Source organism: Leptosomus discolor, chromosome 1, assembly GCF_034619465.1.
Source record: "Leptosomus discolor isolate bLepDis1 chromosome 1, bLepDis1.hap2, whole genome shotgun sequence".
NCBI classification, from domain to species: Eukaryota; Metazoa; Chordata; class Aves; order Leptosomiformes; family Leptosomidae; genus Leptosomus; species Leptosomus discolor.
Genome location: NC_141391.1, coordinates 43,373,701 through 43,394,532, shown reverse-complemented (window position 1 = coordinate 43,394,532; position 20,832 = coordinate 43,373,701). Strand labels below are relative to the sequence as shown.

General features: G+C 36.1%; 1 protein-coding gene across 2 annotated transcripts in view; it reads left to right on the top strand.

The window, feature by feature from the left end:
- Positions 1-20,832, top strand: part of KLHL1 (kelch like family member 1) — a 258,932-nt gene that overhangs the window by 94,760 nt on the left and 143,340 nt on the right. For both annotated transcript variants that reach the window (XM_086481989.1, XM_086481988.1), the window contains one exon: positions 14,346-14,542. In XM_086481989.1, the coding sequence (XP_086338115.1) occupies positions 14,346-14,542 (197 nt within the window). The remainder of the gene's footprint in view (positions 1-14,345; positions 14,543-20,832) is intronic.

Genomic DNA, 20,832 nt, shown 5'->3' with positions numbered 1-20,832 from the left:
ATCAGAATTCCTTTACCTCATGAGCTAAAGATAATATCTTGCTACCATTGTATTAGCTTCCATACACCTTTCTATCAATGTTGGTTATTTATTTATTACATTTAAATCTTTAAACAAACTCTGTATTTCAGGCTTTCATTTTTTAAGGGAAAATGTTCAATCTTCTTTGATCTAATTAAAAAGTAGCATTTTTTCCTTATTTTGTTTTGTAGTTAATGACTCAAAAAATTTTCTGTTACAATAGGTCCTGAATAATTTTATTTATCTATATAGATGTAAAAGATATAGATATAGAAACAAACAAACAAAAAAGTAAAGATCAAATAAATATGCATATGTTAAAAAAATAATTCCCTGCTACCCTACAAAATAAAGGCTACATTTATTTTCATGATGTCACATTTTCATGATGACATTGTGTCCATTTATTATCAAGAACAATTGCTTGTATAAATATTGAGCCTTTAAAAAACCTTACCATGCAAAAAAATAACTAGTGTCTCAATGGGAGACAAATAAAAAGTAGTTAGGTAGCAACACCAGTGAATTTAATTTAGGAAAAACAAATAAACAAAACAACTGGAAAAAAAAAGATGCGTATTGTCTCTCTACCAATTATGTAAAGTCAGGATATTGCTCACTTTGTGAAGGAAAATGAACATTTTAAACTCTAATCAACTTCAGGAAGAGCTTGCCACCTATGTGAAATCAGCATATTAAATAAATCCAGTCACGTTTTTGAGGCTATCTAGATGAGTAAATTTGGACAACTGCTTAAGTAAGTTACAACTTTAATTATTTTTTTTGCTTGATTCCCTTTTTTATAAACTTTCTTTTCTTTTCAAATAGGCAGTACTTATGGACTTTTTTTCTTTTTTTTTTCTTCTTAAAGAAAATACTGCTCTGTTAAATAAAGGAGTCACAGTACTTAATTTTGTTATGAAAGGCTTTAAACAACGGTATATTTTCCTCCCTGTATCTCCTAAAGAGGTAGATGACAGAGTCGTGACACACTGTGAAGCTGGACTGTGTTCACTCATGTGTAAGCAAATAAAACTTCTAAATAATCGGTAAGGTAGAATTACATGGTAACCAACAGAGCATCAGATCCTATACAACCTTGATAAGAGCTGCTCCTAAGTGAAGGCAGCAGTCCATCTAAGAGCAGTAACAGGAAGACAGAAAATTAGGCTGCCAAAAATACTGATTTAAAGAAAGTAAAAGATATTGAAGTTTCTGTGAACACTCAACATGACTAATTACAAAGTTAATGTGATAGATATACCTATATCTATAGATATATACCTATAAACCACAATTTGATTAAAGCTGAAAAAACTGAGATATGTTAAAATATGTACTATAAACTCTACGTTAAATGAGCTTTGGGGTTCTTTTATAAGTGGTTTTTTTTTCTATATATAAGGATTATAACTGAAGAACCCAATTTAATAAATAAATTAATAAGGTGGTGTCTCCATATTGTTTAACTGAAATAAGCACAAAGTTTTCTAATTATGTAATCTAAATGATAATATAATTACAAATAGTATAATTCAAATTATCTATATATATGATGTAGATTTGTTACTAAAATGCTGCACCAAAATTATGTGCTTGTAGTTTGCATAGCTTCCTAAGGGTAAAGCACAAAGGGTTTCCTGCTGTTTTTTTGTGAAGGATATATTTGACCAGTAAAACATATGCAACTTCAATACAAGGTACAGGCTTAATCTAGCTACACTTTGCTGCATTTTATTGGTTTATTCAAATAAATAAAGTATGTTTAGTCTGTGATATAACAGAACTATAACTTAAGAGGGAACAAAGCTTTCTCTTTTGCATGTCTGTTAAATGTTTTGTGTGAGCCAGCTGAGGAACTTTGAAGCCAACACTCATGTGCAATGGGTATGCAGAAAGTATGTTTCATTTTTCAAGCAGCAAGATGACTGATAGCAGAAAATCTAGGATTGAGATCCTAGTGCCCTGGGATACATGGGTATATATTCTTTGATCTTTTTAGAGTTCAAGATAAGCAGTAATGCAGAAGAGTATTTCTTTACCTCATTTTCTTAGGTAATGCTTCTTTCTTGATCTTAAAACTTGAGTTTTCACTATTTGCAATTATGCTTAAATCTTTTAGATAGGACTGGAACTCGAGATTGAGCTTCTGGTATTTTGCTGCCATTGGTGACTCTGGGAGCCTTCCTTTGAAGTTACAACAGAGCTGTGAAGTTACTATAGATTTCCCCATATTGCATCTAATTAGTATGTGTTCCCAACAGTGATCAGAAGAATAGGCTGGTGTTTTCATACCGTTAATGAAAATGAAAAATCAGTTAACTAATAGAAAACAAAAATTCCTCGATTTATTTATGCACATCTGAAAAAAAATAAAAATAGTGGGTCATACATGGAAGAGGTTCACATCCTACTGTATATCTTCTACTTAGATTTTATTTGGGAGATTCTTCAGTTAAGTACTGTCAAGTGTCTTCTCTGTCAGTGTTATGTCTAATGCACACAGGGCAGACAGCAGGCATGTAGCAAGAAAGAAACGGCCTTTAAGCACAAGGACCCTTAGATTCCTTCAGAACAGAAGCTTTATTAGTTAAATATCCCAGAAAGGGTTGGGTTTTTTTGGTTTTGGTGGATTTTTTGTTTTTGTTTTTGTTTTTGTTTTTTTTTTAATTGCTGAGACTCAGTTGTCTATATAAAGAAACAGTGAGAATGATTCTTAGCATAGTTTTAGCCTGTGCCAATTTAGAGTGTTATACAGTCCAGGGGTTATCGCAGCCACAGGACTGTTCTTCAACATGCAGTTTGAATGTGGCTGCCATGGTTTGGAGGACTACAGAGTTCAGTGTATAACTGAGGCCATTTTGTTCCAGTTAGCCTCAGTGCTAGAGGAGAGATCCAGATAAGCTTAATTTAATAGATGTAATGTAAGGCTGTATGTAAGTTATTAAAAATATTAGTTCAGACAAACAATCCCTGGCTTTTAGATGATGGTTTCAGGCTGCTCCCCTCTTGGAGATACTGATCACATTGAGAACTGAGTGACCCCTGATACTGTGCATATCATGTACATCTTTACCTCTGTGACATGTTGAGTAAGTTTAAGAGTTGTTTGTTCTGTGGTATCATGGTAGAGACCCCTGTGAACATGGACCATTTCTATCTAGCACTTTTTGCAGGAGACTATTACCTGCTGCTGTCCCACTACATTTACTCTGCCATGTACTTGATGGTTGACTGCACGTTCACAGAATAAGCACTTGTGAATTTCCATTCTCTTCAGATGGGAGATCAATTGTTCCAGGAACTCTGGGATGAGTGATAAAAGGACAAGTTAGTTAAGGTAATTGAATTGGCCTAGAAGACTTTGTTAGCCATTGCATAATGCAGAGCACAGAAAAACGGTCATAAATCATATCAGATTGTGATAGAGCTTGAATAAACTTATCTTCTGGATAAGGGACATCCCCCTGTGAAATTCTCTTCTGGGAGCAGATACTTGTCATAAACTTTCCAGGAGTCAATACAGAGAGACTTGCAATTATCCACAATTATCCCTGTTTATCAGGGTTGCTCCAATTTAGGAAGCTGGAAGGTGGTAGCAATCTCATGATTTTCAAGGTCATCATTCAGATTAATCTGTCTACAGATATTCTGCATCAACTTCACTTCCAAGATCATATATACCTTTGCTCTGGTTACATTTCGCACTAGTGCTGGAGCAATTGACATGAGTCACATTGTCATATAATGTTCCTCATTAAGTTCTTATTTATGCATCAGCAAAGCCTTAGTGCAACACCAAGGATTCTTCCTGGATTGAATTATCAGATATACTGTCCATGTGTACAATGCAAGAATCTTCCAAAGTTCCTCACTGTAACTGTAGGACTAGACTGTCATCCTCCATCTGTGGATGTCATCCTCCTTGGAATCAAACACCAAACGTCTTTCTGATCCTAAAACAAACTGTGGGCATTCATGTACTTCAGGTCTGTGGCAAAGATCTTCGTAGATCCATTTAGTTTAAGTAACTACAGATACTGACTGCCTCTTGTGTCCAGCTGGAGCAGATGTTTTCAATTCCTGCCACTGAAACTAAGTCCTTCCTCATTTCTGGAGTTATACGATAAAATGTACTGTTATTGTTCCTTCTTTACTCAGGACACTCCATTAAGGGACAGAATGTATATTAGCAACCATCTGTTTTCTCATTCTTTTGGTGAAGTATATGACAATTGCTTGCAAAAGAGCTCTGAAATGGATATCCATAATTTTTAAGTATTCAGAATGATTGAGACTGTTATGAAGAGATATCTAGTGACTGTGTTTCATTCTACTGTGGTGCAATCTGCTACTCCTGAGAAGTCAGTACAAATAAATTCAGGCAGACTCAGGGAAGCACTGAGTGTGGAGAACAGTCAACTGGGTGCACTGCAAGGTGTATTTTTAAAGTTGCCCCTTGCTAGGTTCACAGTTCTCCATCTCTGAAAAGAGAGTAAACCAAGCATTGAACATTACTACAGGACATGTCTGAAAAGTGGGAGGGTTCCTTTGAGTGGATTGTCATCCCTCTGTGTTGTCATCTGGTGCATGCCATGCTGTTGCCTAAGCAGCATCAGTGAAGTGATCAGACAGGCTGCTGTAGCATGGGCTACCTCTTTAATGTGCTTCTTTTTGGAGTTCCTGCCGTGGAGATGTGTACTGATACCCACTCTGCTGAGTTTAGCTGCCTAGCTATGTAGCCATAGTTCCAAAAGAAACAAAACACTCAGAGAAATCACAGTTGCAGTTTCACACGTTTCTCTGCTCCTGTCACTGCATTGTAAAATGTACCTTCATTCCCTTTCTATTCTGCGCACATCACAGAGTGACTGTGCTGAAATGTACCCACAAAACAGGACGCAACTACAGTATTCACTTCTCCCAGCAGTGTAATCCAGCCCAAAGCAAAGCAGATTTCATTAGGCTGTAAGGTGGACTCATAAGCAAAAATCTTTTGCTAGAAATTGATGCCTCCATCTCAGTAACTTTTTGTTCTTTAAGTATGGATTTGAACTGCTCTGTGCTACTATAGCACAAGGTGCCAAATCATCACCTGAGAACTTGAGAAGCTTACTCTGGCAGAGGGGAGTATTCCTGCTTCTGAGCTAGCTTCAGATGTGGAGAATGAAATACTGCTCCTTCAAACATGAAAGCTGAGGTCATTTGTCCTTGAGACAGTTTTCCTTATTTTTTTTTTTTTCTTTTCTTCTTTTTTTTCCTCCAGAGGTCAGGGCTTGATTGTGTTCAGTGTAATAGAAAGTCTGCATCTCACTGAGATATAGATACTGAGAGTGTGCATTGTGTGGTTTTGATAGTAGCAAAAGGACCTAGGTGAGTCAGGTCATTTGGGATAGTTCTGGAAGCCTGGGCAGTGTGCTGGAAGCCAAAGGTGGTACACTCTCCTTCATACCATTGATAGAAAGTGCACTTTTTAATAAAATCTGCCAGAAATGTACCTAGTTTTCGGTACAAGTCTTTTTGAACAAGAATTCCCCTGCTTCGTATGAAGTTTGCTTTTGTTTACAAATTAAATTCCTGCAGTGGTGTTCAATGTGTGCAGCATGATGAGCAGGACCTACAGCCTGGAAGCAAACCGAAGTATTGAAGTCCATTGGCTAAAAAGAATTAAGGGAAACGAAGGGCTTATATCTGAAATGAGCTTTTGGGAATAATTCTTGTCATCTCCCACCCTATTTGGTGTATGAGTGAAAGATTTGTGCTGTTGGAAATTTAGTTAGTCAATTCTGTTTATACATGTATATTTTTGTGGTAACCTTTATCTTGGGATTTTTTCTTTGTTTGTTTTAACCTATGAGTTTGTATCCCTCTGTTCATATATAAAACTAACCTTAAAATTACCAAATATAATGACTGTATAATACTGAATTATTAGTGATGTAATTATTAATATATTGATCATCTATCCAAGTACAAACTAGTAATCTTTAACAAATAATCCCAAAAATAACATTAGTATTTTTAAAAAATTTCTGTAGACAATGGAAAAACATATCTTCAGGTGTGTTTCAGAGCACTAATGTATCTTTCTTCACAGTTTATAGAACAGTTTTATGAAGATTAGACTCACAGTTAAATTGTTTATTGTTTTTACTCCCGCTACTAGTATGGATATTTTACAGATGACTAAGTTCAAATGTCTAAGGTGAGCTAAGGCACGTGAATGGTAGTTGCTTCATAAGGAGAAAATATCACTTAATGTCTCTCTGAAAAGATGATATTTACAAATCAGTGGACAAACTTGCTTTAAAAACATTCAGTTATACAACAGAGGTGTTTTGGAGATTTTTTTCAGACCAAGAGATGAAAAGGTACCACATCATGGCATATTTTGGCTAATATACTTTTCTGATGTCTGGCCAGACATTTAAAAGAATGTTCCTGCTCAGGGGGGATTTTAATTTGTTAATAGGATTTTCTTGTCACTATGCAATGTGGTAATTTTCCGCATCATTGAAATACAGTGGACTTTGGCAGTACTCACCAACGACCACTGACTAGGCCAGTTTAGTCCACTTACTCAAACAAAGATGTAGCATGATTAGGGTGTAAATAATTATGCAGTTTTTTAAAAGAGTGAAGCTGTTTAATTTATAAGAATTTTTCTATTACTGTGGTGAAGGCATTTTTATATTTGGGAAACTACATATTTTTATGGCTGCAGAATAATTCATGAAATTGTTTTCATGCATAATAATACTTAAATATAAATTTAATGTAAAAATTTTTATTTGAAATAACAAATCCCCATAATTTTGTAGTTATGTTTGAAAGTGAAGAGTTCAAAAACTAGCACCATAACCGCCAGTGTAATCAAGTATCTAATTGTGGTAGAAAGTTATATGTCTGAATCTAGTGAATGCTTTCCTGACTTTAACTTTAAATGTTTTTAGAGATTGTTTTGTAGAAATTAAAATTCCTTTAAAAAATCATTTTAAGTCCCCTGTTTGAAGAGGAGTTAAAATAAATTGTCCTTTTCAAGAGCTTAATTTTATCCACAGTGATTAAAAAAGATGTTTTGTGAACAGAAAATCAACATGTTCCGATCAGATGACTCAGTTTAGTTTAGTTTTTCCCCAATTTAAATTGCACTATCTCTTTCTGCAGGAGACTACTCCCTTCTGGGGTAGTATTTATTTGTTTATTTGAATATCTACAGAAAAAGAGCTGCCTTTCTGAATTTTCACTGATGCTAAATGGGAAACTGTAAGGAAATAAACACAATAAGCCATGGAGTGCCTGTCTTCCTCACCTGCAGCTGATGACCATGGTCTGCAGAAAATAATGAATAGAAAATAAAGAAGAGTTTGAGCGGGAGAAACCTCTGCAAAGTGAATATACTGTCTGCCATGTTTTCTTTTCTGAAAACAATTTCACTTTTATGAAAAGTGTGGGAGATGATATGATGTAGTATTTAACTTTTAAGGCATAGGTCAAAATCAAAACCTTAACATTCACATCAGAAATCAGCTGGAGACTAAAAGATTCTGCTACAGGGAAAATACTTTTTATTGTGTTCTTCATTGGCTGCTATTCATGGATGGACCTAAGAGGCAATTACTACACATTATGTCATTACCAGGAGTTAGAATGAACACTGGATTTGGACCCAAAGAGTATTTAAAGGGTGTAAAGCTTTTCCAGGCGCTTCATCACCTGATATCTGATGATTCTGACGATGCCAGTAGTGTATGTTTGCGAGCAGATGAACCGAATTCAGCAAATATAAATATCAACAGTGCCTCAGTAAGTCAAATGAAGGTGCTTCTTTTTTGTAGTTAAAGCAAGAAATAGCCACTTTTAGGGAGTGATTAATCTCATTCTAAAGTAGATGACTAAAGCAAGGCAGATGAAAACTGCTCTAACACCTCATATTTCTCTCCATTGACTGTAAAAGGAGGTCTCAGATGATTAGCTCAGGTGGCTACCTGGCAGATACCTAAGATTTGGTAAGATAAGCAATATCAAAAAGGTCTGTTACAGTGTTATGAGCCATAGAACTTTTTTTATAAGCTTTTTCTAGTTTTCACTGGAATTTGACGCTGTTTCAAAAAAGCAATTCCTTGTAACCATAATTGTAAGCAATTAATATATTATGCAAAATCTGAATAAATACTATCTTGATACCATTTACTGCCTTTATTTAAAAAAATTGATACCTGATAGAGAAACTGCATTCCTGCAACTTATATTCTGAAGTAATTCCATTCAGAAATTCTTCAGAATTGCAACACAACTATCAAGACACATGAAGTAGAAAGGTTAAAAAGATAAATACCTGATTAAAAATAACTAGTTATAGCCTTTGTTTCTAATTCCTTAGTGCTTCCCATGACTTCACTGGTGCACCCTTACTCATAGCTGTCTTAAGAGTGTTGAGTCTTGCTATGAATGGATAAATGTGTAATTACAAGAGAGAAGAAATCTACTGTGTGCATGAGGTAAAATTATCTTACCATGTCTTATGGATCTGGGTTAAAAATTATTGCTTATCATAGAATGGTTTGGGTTGTACAGGACCTTAAAGATCATCTAGTTCCAACCCCCTGCCATGGGCAGGGACATCTTCCAATAGACCCCCATCCAACCTGGCCTTGAGCAAGGCACAGAGCAAGTGAGCAGTACTTACTGAGTGGTCCCACCATATTTATATTGATACCTATTGGTCAATAACTGTGGGAGGCTGATTTCTGTGAGAGACACTGACCTCACTATTATACAAAAGTGGTTAAAAATGCAATGATTACTTATACATAAAATTAGTTGTAACAGTGTAGCCTAAGGAGTAGAAGAGCGAACAAAAGCAAAAGATTAAAAAAAATACCAACAACAAAAAAAGCACAAAACTGTCCCTTAACTTGAAAAAAAAATAGCAATAAAATAAAGGTATCAGGGAATTTTTATATATTATCTCTGCTTCACATTACTAATGAAGTAATAAAATTTATGTATTCATTATAAGAATGCATCCTAAAGGCATTTTAATTTCTGTATAAGCAATGCACATAAAATTTATCACAAATAGAACTATAATTTAGAATAATAATTAGAATCTATTAAAGGTCTTTCGATTGTTTTTCTCATATATTTTTTTAATCCTAATTAATGTAATACAAAATGAGATTTTAAACTTTGGTTAATTTGTTTTGCTCAGACTGAAGTACTTGTGCAAGCTCCTTATTGCACAAAAATGTGAGGGGGAGGTGAGATGAAGAAGTAGTAATATTAAGGCTCCTTTGAATATTCTATTAAATATTTTTAAATAGATGCTTGGATCTTTTAATTGTCAATATGAAACTGTCGGAAGATTTGACACTGCATATACTGAGCCTCTTTTTTTCAAACTCTGACCATGCTAAACACTTGATATCTGAGAGGAATTTGCATAAAAATGTCATAGCACCCTTCTGAAAAAGTGAATGCAGCCCTTGTGACGAAATTTATGAAGATATCTTGATGTTTAAAAATGAAGGTAAGTAAAACTTGGAAAGCATTTAGAGGGCTTAGATACTTACCTATCATTGAAGCTAATGCTTTCTGAAAACAGGATCCTGGACAGTCCTATCTTACTTCTTATCAGGCAGGGTACTGAAAGAAAGAGGCACAGTGAACTCTTTAACTCAAGCTGAGTGTAATTTTTTAGCTCATATGCTAGATATATTAAGCAGTAAATTGGTGTTTCTGACTTTAGTTAAAAATAAGTCAAAAGATAATATATTCATATCCCAGAAGCCATTGTATGTTTACTTGCTCAATTAATATCTAAGGCAGAAAATCATTCACTCTTTTCCATAAAAATATGAAGGATCTCTTTTGAAATGGTCTTTTTGGTTCAATAAAGAAATACACCATTTATAAACCAGATAATTTTTATTGTCTTAAACTTATTTTACTTCTACTAGTTGCCAATTAGTACCCTACTAGTTTTCCTTATAGTTAACAGAAAAGATCTTCAATGTGAAAATAAATGTGGCTTCAACTCTTTCCTTTGGGTTTTTCTTCTAAGGCTACATTTAGTGACACTATTACCTTGTTTCATAAATAGTGGTGATTCTTTCAATCCTTATGTCATTCTGCAGATGTTGTCTGGATCAGCTTTGTAGGGTCAGAGACTTCTTCAGGTTCATTGTTGAAAAACAAATAGCATATAAGAAAGAAGATTTAAAAATCCTTTTTCTAATTTTGTTTCCATCAGTACATTCCATCTACTTTTCACAGCTGTTTTGCACATTTTTATTTTTCTTCTTTCTGGTACTGGAATGATCAGTTTTAACCTGAAGATAACTGTCTTTTGGTAGCTTCCACATGACACAGTGGAACTATATTCTAGATAATGAATAGTATATTGAGCCAGTCATTACCTGCAAGCATGAAGCGAATTGGGGAGCATCATTGATAAATACATGGGTCAGATAAGAATCAGTTGCTGAATGTGCCTTCTGACCACATTGCATAAATGTGTGGTGCACAGAAATGATGAGAAAAATCAAGTAACACAAAGAGAAACTCATGTGACATTAATAGAACCATAAAAATAAGCAGAGGAAAACCACTGAAATTCTGCTGTGTACTTGATCAGCTGTTCTAACCTTTGCAAAGGATGTACTATAGCTAAATCTGGTAAAGTATAACTTCCCAGTTTCCATCCTATATTAAAAGCTTCAGAAAAAGTGAAAGAGGGAGAAAAGGTCATATCTTCAGTGTTAATGTAGTTTGGGTTTGACACTGCAATATAAATCTCTCCATCATTTATCAGAAGTCCTGGTCAACAGGGGAGGTCCCAGACGACTGGAGACTTGCCAAGGTGACACCCATCTACAAGAAGGGCTGAAATGAGGATCCAGGGAACTACAGGCCAGTCAGATAGGCCTTGATACTGGAGAAGATTAGAGAGAAGTTCATCTTGAGGGCACTCACAAGGCATGTGGAGGACAACCAGGGACCCAGGCCGAGCCAGCAGGGGTTCATGAAGGGCAGGTCCTGCTTAACCAACCTGATCTCCTATGACCAGGTGATCTGCCTAGTCGATGAGGGGAAGGCTGTGGATGTCATCTACCTGGGTTTTAGCAAAGCCTTTGACACCATCTCCCACAGCATTGTCCTAATAAAGGTAGTGGCTTATGGCCTAGACAGGTGTACACTAAGCTGGGTAAAAAAACTGGCTGGATGGTCAATGGCAGAGAGTGGTGGAGAATGGAGTTAAATCCAGGTGGCAGCCAATCACGAGCAGTGTCCTCCAGGGCTCAGTATTGGGACTGATCTGGTTTAATATCTTCATCAATGATCTGGATGAGGTGACAAGTGCTCCCTCAGTAGGTTTGCAGATAACGCTAAATTGGGTGGGAATGTTGATCTGCTCAAGGGTTTGCAGAGGGATCTGGACAGGCTGGCTGGATGGGCTGAGACCAATGTTATGAGGTTTAACAAGGCCAAGTGCCGGGTCCTGCACTTGGGTCACAGCAACCCCATGCAATGCTACAGGCTTGGGGATGAGTGGTTGGAAAGCTGCCCGGCAGAAAAGGACCTGGGAGTGCTGGTCAACAGTCAGCTGAACATGAGCCAGCAGTGTGCCCAGGTGGCCAAGAAGGCCAACAGCATCCTGGCCTGTATCAGAAATAGCGTGGCCAGCAGGAGTAGGGAAGTGATTGTGCCCCTGTACTCAGCATTGGTGAGGCTACATCCCGAATACCATGTGCAGTTTTGGGCCCCTCACTGCAAGAAAGACATTGAGATGCTGAAGCGTGTCCAGAGAAGGGCGACGAAGCTGGTGAAGGGCCTGGAGAACAGGTCTTATGAGGAGCGGCTGAGGGAACTGTGGTTGTTTAGCCTGGAGAAGAAGAGGCTGAGGGGAGACCTTATTGGTCTCTACAACTTCCTGAAAGGAGATTGTAGTGAGGTGGGGGTTGGTCTCTTCTCCCAAGTAACAAGTGATAGGACAAGAGGAAATGGCTTCAAATTGTGCCAGGGGAGGTTGAGATTGGACATTAGGAAAAATTCCTTTACCAAAAGGGTTGTCAAACATTGGAACAGGCTGCCCAGGGAAGTGGTAGAGTCACCATCCCTGGAGGTGTTCAAAAACTGTGTAGATATGGCACTTCGGAACAAGGTTTAGTGTGTATGGTGGTATTAGGTAGATGGTTGGACTTGGTTTTAGAGGTCTATTCCAATCTAACGATTCTATGATAAAGCAGCTTTTCTTTTCAATGGCATTCTGTTGTGAAGTTGAGGATTTTAGAACTCCTCAGTGCCATGTGACAGAACTATAAAGATTTGTAGATTTCTCTTTATGTGACAACAAATACAAAATTTGTGTGGGGAGTGAGTTTATCTTACTGTGGAACTATATTACTTTGAATAGAAAGGTCAATATATACTTAATCCTCTTATAGTTCGAAATTATTTTTTGAAGCACAGCAAAATAAAATCAGAAGTGTTAGTTTCTTGCAATTTATAATATATTTGTACATTTTAATTTCCTATTCTTTTTTTCATTCTCTAAGACATCCTTGTGATCTCTAATGTATAGTTTCTTAAGTTATTAATGTAAAAGATTTATAATAGATACTAATGTAAAAAAAAAAATTAAAAGTGGTGGTTGGGTGGGAGCATGATGACAAGAATGACACTTATTCCTTACTAAAAGAAAGTATTCTTTAATTTTATTTTTTTCTATTTTACCTTTTGTTTATTAAAAAGTCTATCAGTCTGCAAGATAAAGATAATGACTTCTGAAACTACAAAATTAAGTGCAACATAACTATTAATTAATGGAAAATAATTATTATACATCCATATATATTCTTTTGGCTACTATAAAGTCTTATAGAAGAAATATATGCTATGAGAGGCCTGCCATATGTTACTGAGATAAAATTAATCCCAAAGTCACATTGCAAATAAGCAACATGAAGTTTGATGATTTTAAGCCCTATTTTGAAGATATTTTTATCATAGAATCTTAGAATGCTTTGGGCTGGAAGGTGACCCCCAAAGGTCATCTAGCCCAACCCCCCTGCAGTGAGCAGGGACATCTTTAGTCAGATTGGGTTGCCCAGAGCCCCATCAAGCCTGATCTTGAATGTCTCCAGGGATGGGGCTGCCTCCACCTCTCTGGGCAAACGGTTCCAGTGCTTTACCACCCTTATGGTAAAGAACTTCTTCCTAATATCCAATCTAAATCTACCCATTTCTAGTTTAAACCCATTGCCCCTTGTCCTATCGCTGCATGCCCTTGTAAACAGTCCCTCCCCAGCTTTCCTGTATGCCTCCCTCGGGTACTGGAAGGCTGCTATAAGGTCTCCCTGGAGCCTTCTCTTCTCCAGGCTGAACAACCCCAACTCTCTCATCCTGTCCTCACAGGGGAGGTGCTCCAGGCCCCTGATCATTTTCATGGCCCTCCTCTGGACCTGCTCTAACAGGTCCACATCCTTCTTGTATTGAGGGCTCCAGAGCTGGACGTAGTACTCCAGGTACGGCCTCACCAGAGCAGAGTAGAGGGGGAGAATCACCTCTCTTGATCTGCTGTCCATGCTTCTGTGATACAGCCCAGGATGCAATTGGCCTTCTGGGCTGCAAGCACACATTGCTGGCTCATGTCTAGCTTTTCATCCACCAGTACCCCCAAGTCCTTTTCTGCAGGGCTGCTCTCTATCACATCATTCGCCAGCTTGTATTGATTACAAGGATTGCCCTGGCCCACGTGCAGGACCTTGCACTTGGCCTTGTTGAAGCTCATGAGATTCACCTGGGCCCACCTCTCCAGCTTGTCCAGGTCCCTTTCTATGGTTTTAGTCATACTGTGTTAGGCAGTTATTTCAGTCTTTGTTGGGAGGTAAATGGCTGTGAGTTTTGCTCCGTACCGCTGAAGATAATGCAAGTTTTAGCACCAATTTCAATGGAAAAAAAAAAAAAAAAAATCACAGCCTGGTTGATATCCAGATACTTACTCAGATTTTAGTCTGATTATAGAAACAAAACCAGTAATCCTAAGTCTTCTTTTCCTTTCCACACTTTACAGTTTCTCTTTGTATCCCCATTATATAGTTCAATTAATAGTAGTTTAAAAAGAAATTTTTCTAATACTGTAATATTCAGGTCACTGAGGTGTCAAATCAGAGAAACTAATCCTCCTTCTCTTCACTTTTTCTGTAGAGTTATTTATATAGAATCAGGATTATTTCTAAAAGATCTTTTGATACTGCGTGTTTTGTAAATACCAAGTAAATAGGTTTGCATGTGCTATCAATCCTTTTGGGTTTTTTCAGGCTGCCTGGAATTGAAAGAAGACACCATTGAAAATCTTTTAGCAGCTGCCTGCCTCCTCCAGCTCCCACAAGTAGTAGAAGTTTGTTGCCATTTTCTAATGAAGCTTTTGCACCCATCCAACTGTTTGGGAATACGAGCATTTGCTGATGCGCAAGGATGCACGGAGCTTATGAAGGTGGCTCACAACTACACCATGGTAAGGCAATTTTTGAATATCTGAATTATGATTCCTCTGTATCTTCTGTAAGTAAAAATATTGCATTAGTTTTTGGCTTGAAATTGTCCTGTACTTGTACAGAACCTTATTTCATAAGTAGCCTTTTTGAAACCATAGGAGTGGTGATTCCTCTCAACTTCAGTGAAGTTATGAGAATTGGCCTGCTATGATAAATGCATTGTCTGATGGGTCAGAACAGTATATGCCTTAATTAGATGCATGTGACGATAGTAAAAGGCATCTGTAAGTCCTTAGAATACTTTTTAATCACTGTTCCCTTTTTGTATAGCTTTAGGGAAGCTTTGTAGTTGCCATTGTCCTGCATGGGAACATTTTGGTTCTCAAATGGGAAGTTTTGGGTTGGTTTGTTTTTTTCCTAGTCAAGGATTATCTCTCCTTTCATTCATTCGTGAAGCAGATTAAGACAGAAAGTTGCAGACATAAAGAATTTTATCTGAGTATATTTTAATTTTTTTCCAGTTACACCTGACAGAACAGGTATGGCATTAATAATAAAAATTAATGAGAATCAATGAAGCAAATATTATATGCTACTTAGTCAGAAATGAAATCATATCGGTAGCCATTTGATCTGTCATAGTTTGACAAAATTAAAAACATCTGGCTCATGAAATTAAAGCTTACATGAAGAGTAGATTACATATAATTTCTGAGAAATAATTGTCCCTTAAAGTCTATCCTGAAATTATTATTGAAGTAAAAGAGCAGGTTTCAATGAATCTGCTTTGCTTGTCTAGCAGTTACATCTTTATTTTAATTTATTCTTTTCTGTAACTAATACTATGTTGTAATTCACAAGTTTAATTATGTTTTTCTTACCACTACAGCTCAGGTAGTTATATCCATTATACACTTACGGAGCTAGTTCTGTGGTTGGTTTTAATTTTCTCTGTATTTAGACATCTAAAATGTAGTTTTCCAGGTCCAAGCTAGTCAGTTTAATCTTCATCTGTCAGTGGAGAGAATGAGCTGTGAGGACAGAATTCATCTGATCTACCTTAGAATGGGATTGCATTAGAATGGAACAGGTACAGGTTGAAAAAAATCAACATTTTTATCGATATATTTTTTAGATTTATGTATTACTTTTGTATTTTCACTTTCTTTTTGAGTGAAAACCAATGTAATGAACAATGAAAAAAAATTTAGAACCCTAATAGAGAAAAACCTTGATTTAAAAAAATATAAGAGTCTTTAAAACAATTTATTGAAATGTTTTTGGGGTGAACGAAATTACTCATTGTAGTACATTTGAGGACTTGTGACTGATACATATGTGATGTATCACAAAGTTTACAAAGATCAGTGCCCATTTCTAAAATATTAGGTGTATTATATAACCTCTTATTGTTTTTAATGCTCAGGTCTAAAATCTGTATTATGTGTAATGGGAAGATCACCAACAAAAGATGGTAAATCAAAAAGGAAGTCAGTTGTAATGAATAAGCAAGCTCTGATGTAACCACATTTGTATGCATGCACAATAGTCACACTTTCTTTTTGCTAGAAAGTCAAATAATCACATCTATTCAGTTATGCAGTTACAGTATATTTTCTGTACATGATTAAACTTCTGAACCAGTGGAAATATAATCCTAAAAGTTAAGCTTCATAGTGCATGACATTTTCATGGGCATCATGTTACTGCATTTAGGTGCGAGACAACTCACATCTTCTTGAGTTAGTTTTGTGTTAAAGGATGTAGATAACAGGTTGTGAGTGGAGGAAGGGTGCCTTTTTTTGCCTGACTTGACTACAACACTTTCAATCAGAGGGAATCTACATAAGAGAAAAGTGATTATTTCTTCTACACATAAATGGTAATCTACATAAGAGAAATCTATGTAAGGGAAAAGTGATTATTTCCTTCTACAGCGCAAGGGAGATACCCTGGAGACTGTGACAGAGGAATGGCAAACAGAGACCTCATAATGTGAAGGGTAGGAAAATGATAAGCAGAGCAAAGAGCAGATGCATAGTCTCCAACATGACAGAAAGCATTATTTTTTCCTTCAGACTCCATGGAAATAGTATGGACTGTGATGTGAGAAATGTAAAGTAGGGGAAGGGGGAGTTTGTTAACAAACTCCTCCTGTCTTATGCAGAGGATTTGAGGGGAAGCCCTCTTTTAAGAAAGGGTGGGGAAAGCCTTGTTTTCAAAAAGTTCTCATGCTTTCAAGAGAACATCAAGGCCCTGTCTTTAAAGCTTTCCAGAGTGCTTTCTGTAAGAGTTGCAAGTGATGTATCTCAAATTCTGGCTCTGGGAATCCTCTTCCAAGGTGTCATTGTTGTTTGTTTGTTGTGAATAGGAAATAATAATTCTCCCTTAACAACGGCATATTGTGTGGTAGTTTGCTCATAAAAAAAATATCATTCTTTCAAAGCTATAGAAAATAAATAGCTTAGGAATTTTCAGATATGAAGGCAGAATAACAGATTAGTGAATGCAGCTTTCAAAGTTTGAGTGTTTCCACTTTCTAAAGAAAAATTGTTTTTCTCCATGAAAATGTGAAACATAAAACAGGTGAAGTGAATTTTCCTTAGCTCATTGTCTTAAATACTTACTTAAATTATTTATCATATAAATAGTGGAATTCTTAGGAAATTAACCTCTCTGTTATGTGAAAAGCACTTATTGGGAGAAAACTTGGCGGGGGGGAAGCTGTGACAGCATTTGAGAGAACTTTAAGAGCTTTTGAAGACTGAAATAATATTACGATTTCTTTATAAACTTTTTCAAATCTTTAGAAATATTGAGGTTTTTTCTGGATATTTAACACCATTGTGCCAGAGTATTTTAATAATATATCAGTTCAGTGAATAGCTGACTATCTGAATAGCCAGCTCTAGAATACTAATTGTCATAACATTTTATTAAGAGTACAAATAACAAAGTTAAATGGAGCAGATGTTCCCAAAGCAAAGTAAAAGTGAGGGTAATGACTCGTATACCTTTCATCTTGTTCTTTGCATCTACAAACATATCTACTCCACATCAAGCACAAGAAATTCTTTTCGACCTCATTGTATATCTCTCATATATTGTAGCCAAGAATTGTTAAAACAAAAAATAATAAATTGTATTCTATTAAATATAAACATAGAATCATTAGGTTGGAATAGACCTCTAAAATCAAGTCTAACTGTCTACCTGATAGCAGCATGCCCACTAAATCATGTCTAGAAATGCTATATCAACACCTGTTTTGAACACCTCCAGGGATGGTGATTCCACCACTTACCTGGGCAGCCTGTTCCAATGTTTGACAACCCTTTCGGTAAAGAAATTTTTCCTAATGTCCAATCTAAACCTCCCCTGGTGCAACTCTTGTCCTATCACTTGTTAATTGGGAGAAGAGACCGACCCCCACCTCACCACAGCCTCCTTTCAGGAAGTTGTAGAGACCAATAAGGTCTCCCCTCAGCCTCCTCTTCTCCAGGCTAAACAACCCCAGTTCCCTCAGCCGCTCCTCATAAGACCTGTTCTCCAGACCCTTCACCAGCTTTGTCACCCTTCTCTGGACACGCTCCATCACCTCAATGTCTTTCTTGCAGTGAGGGGCCCAAAACTGCACACAATATTCGAGGTGCGGCCTCACCAGTGCGAGTACAGGGGCACAATCACTTCCCTACTCCTGCTGGCCACGCTATTTCTGATACAGGCCAGGTGCTGTTGGCCTTCTTGGCCACCTGGGCACACTGCTGGCTCATGTTCAGCTGGCTGTCAACTAGTACCCCCTATAATAATAATGCTAACTAACAATAATAACAATAACAATAATGCTATAGGCAAATACAGCTAGGCCTGATCACAAATAATAGTGCTGTGCCATAAAATTTTTTGAGGTAAAAAACCTCAAAGAAACAGTGGTTTTAGGAATGGGGAGCAAGACAAAGTTTTTCAAATAATCTTGCAAAAATAGATTTATAGACATGACGCATGCTATAGAATGTGTAATAATTTTAAGAGTTGAATGAAGTTAAATCTCATCTTGGAATAAATTTGCTTATTAGTTAATCACATAGGTGAAATTAAATATTAATTTATTTCTTAAAAAAATATAAAGACATTCCCCGTAGCCCTTAGTTGAGGTAGTGATTTAAAGTGCTGGAGCCTTAGGATAACTCTCTGACTGCATTGTACTTGGCAAATGTCTTACAGCTTTCCTCCACCAATTATTTTTAATTAGAAAGTCACTCACAGGTGTCTTCACAGTAACTTTTTAATGAAAATCAATATATTTTCATTAAAATGCTTTGCTTCATTGAGTCTCCACAAATGTTTTAATCTTAATTTTTCAAAAATAATTTTCTTGCCTAGTGTCAGATTTGCTATTTTACAAGTTCTGAATTACTGTTGTTCATTAAAAATAAATATTTTTATATATGTAAAAATAAACAAACAAACAAATATATATATATATACACAAAATCAGATTGCTTTATGCCTTCACATAACATGTTATGAGGACAAGAAATTTGAGCTTGGAAATTTCTTTATATTGAAGAAATAGGTACTAAAGAGCAGACTACTGAATTTAAGAATCCTGTTAACTTCAGGAGATTTTTTGTTTCCAACACGTTTTATTTCACATTGAAAAACTTCAATTTCCCTCAACCATGAAATCTGTGGAAGCCCTGAATACAAATTTTTATTTGCATAGTTGACACAGGTATGTCCAGACTTAATTGAAATGTGACAAACTTGTTTCACTGCTGAGCATGGAGAAAGCTTGTAATGGAAGTAGAATTCATTAACTGTACAGTTATATATCCCTTTTCATGAGCAGAGATACAATATCTCTGGTATTTACTGAAATGTTTAGTCTTCAGCATCAAATATCGAATTGTTCTTTCAAAGTGCAAAACAAAATGTGTGCACAGAGGAGGGGAGGCAGTGAGGAAATGAAGGAAAGGAAAGCAGCGAAGGAAACACAGAGAACACTTGAAAAATCTTTAGAAAATACACCTCCCAAATAGCAAGTTATAAGGTTAATGGGGGAAGAGAGAAAGTTAGACTTCATAAAAATTAAGTAAACTATGGCAGTTGGCGATTTCTTTGTCTGTATTCCTTATACTTTTTATAAATGGAACTTGGATAGCATTTTAATTTAAAGCATTAGAAGCAAGAAGTAAAAATAAGAGCAAAAATGCAAAGTTTCATTGGGTTTTTTTTAGGCACATCAGATTTAATGTGAATGTTTTTACTTTTGAGACAGGAAATTGCCTTGCCAGTGTTTTATGGTGTGATTTTTTTTATTCCTTTTTTTTGTTTGGGTTTTTTTGCATTAATTTTTTATAAAAATAAACTGCTAATTTAAATGGCAGCAGAAATATCCATCCATGTCTCTCTTGATTTAATATTTCTGTACTTCTTAATTGCAATATGGGTTTTTACTAGCTTGTCAATTTCTGTAAATTTTCAATCTGCAAAGCCTTATGTCTGATGACTTTAAATTCCTAATTTATTGTCAGAGTTATATGATAGTACAGCGAAATGCATGTCTGATGTGTTTTTTAAAAAAAAACAAAAGCAGCAAAATGGAACATATCAATAAGCTAAAGCAAATGCATTCTTCTAACAAGCATTTTTAGTGACAGTTCTTTGTTCTTCTAGTTATCAGGGTTTTCATATGTAGGGAAGCTAACCTCTAAAGTCAGCAATTTATCAGCTTGTCAGACTTGTCAGAAATTAAGAGTCATAGTGTATGGTCTTACGTGTCTCTCTATAAATAAACAGAATAAAGTCTAATTTGAAATTGTGATGACAAACTTGTTGGGATGCAATTCTTTTGACTTTTAATAATATACTTTATTTTGACCCTTTTTATGTTTATTGCTGAACATTTTAATACAACATGCTAGTTTTATGAACTCTAGCCTTGATGTACCATTAGCCCTTCTTATAACAACTACTTTTCTACATTAGTAAATATTGAGAGAGGAAAAGCATGTCATATTTTTCCTTGAAAATATAATTGCAATTTGGTTTTAAAGTATGGGAAATTCTTAAAAATTTTATTCATACTTGGAAAAGTTTTGAATAAACTGTAGTTTGCTTTCTCTCTTCCAGGAAAGAACATGGCTCTGCTTTTGTTATGATGTACAGATAATGCCTAGAAACTTAAGTGTGACATTCCAAGTCATGTTTCTTCATATTAACATCATGCTATCGTGGTTTGAGCCTACCCAGCTGGCTCCAAAACCACCACACAGCTGCTTGGTCACTGCTATCCCGTCCCCTGAGG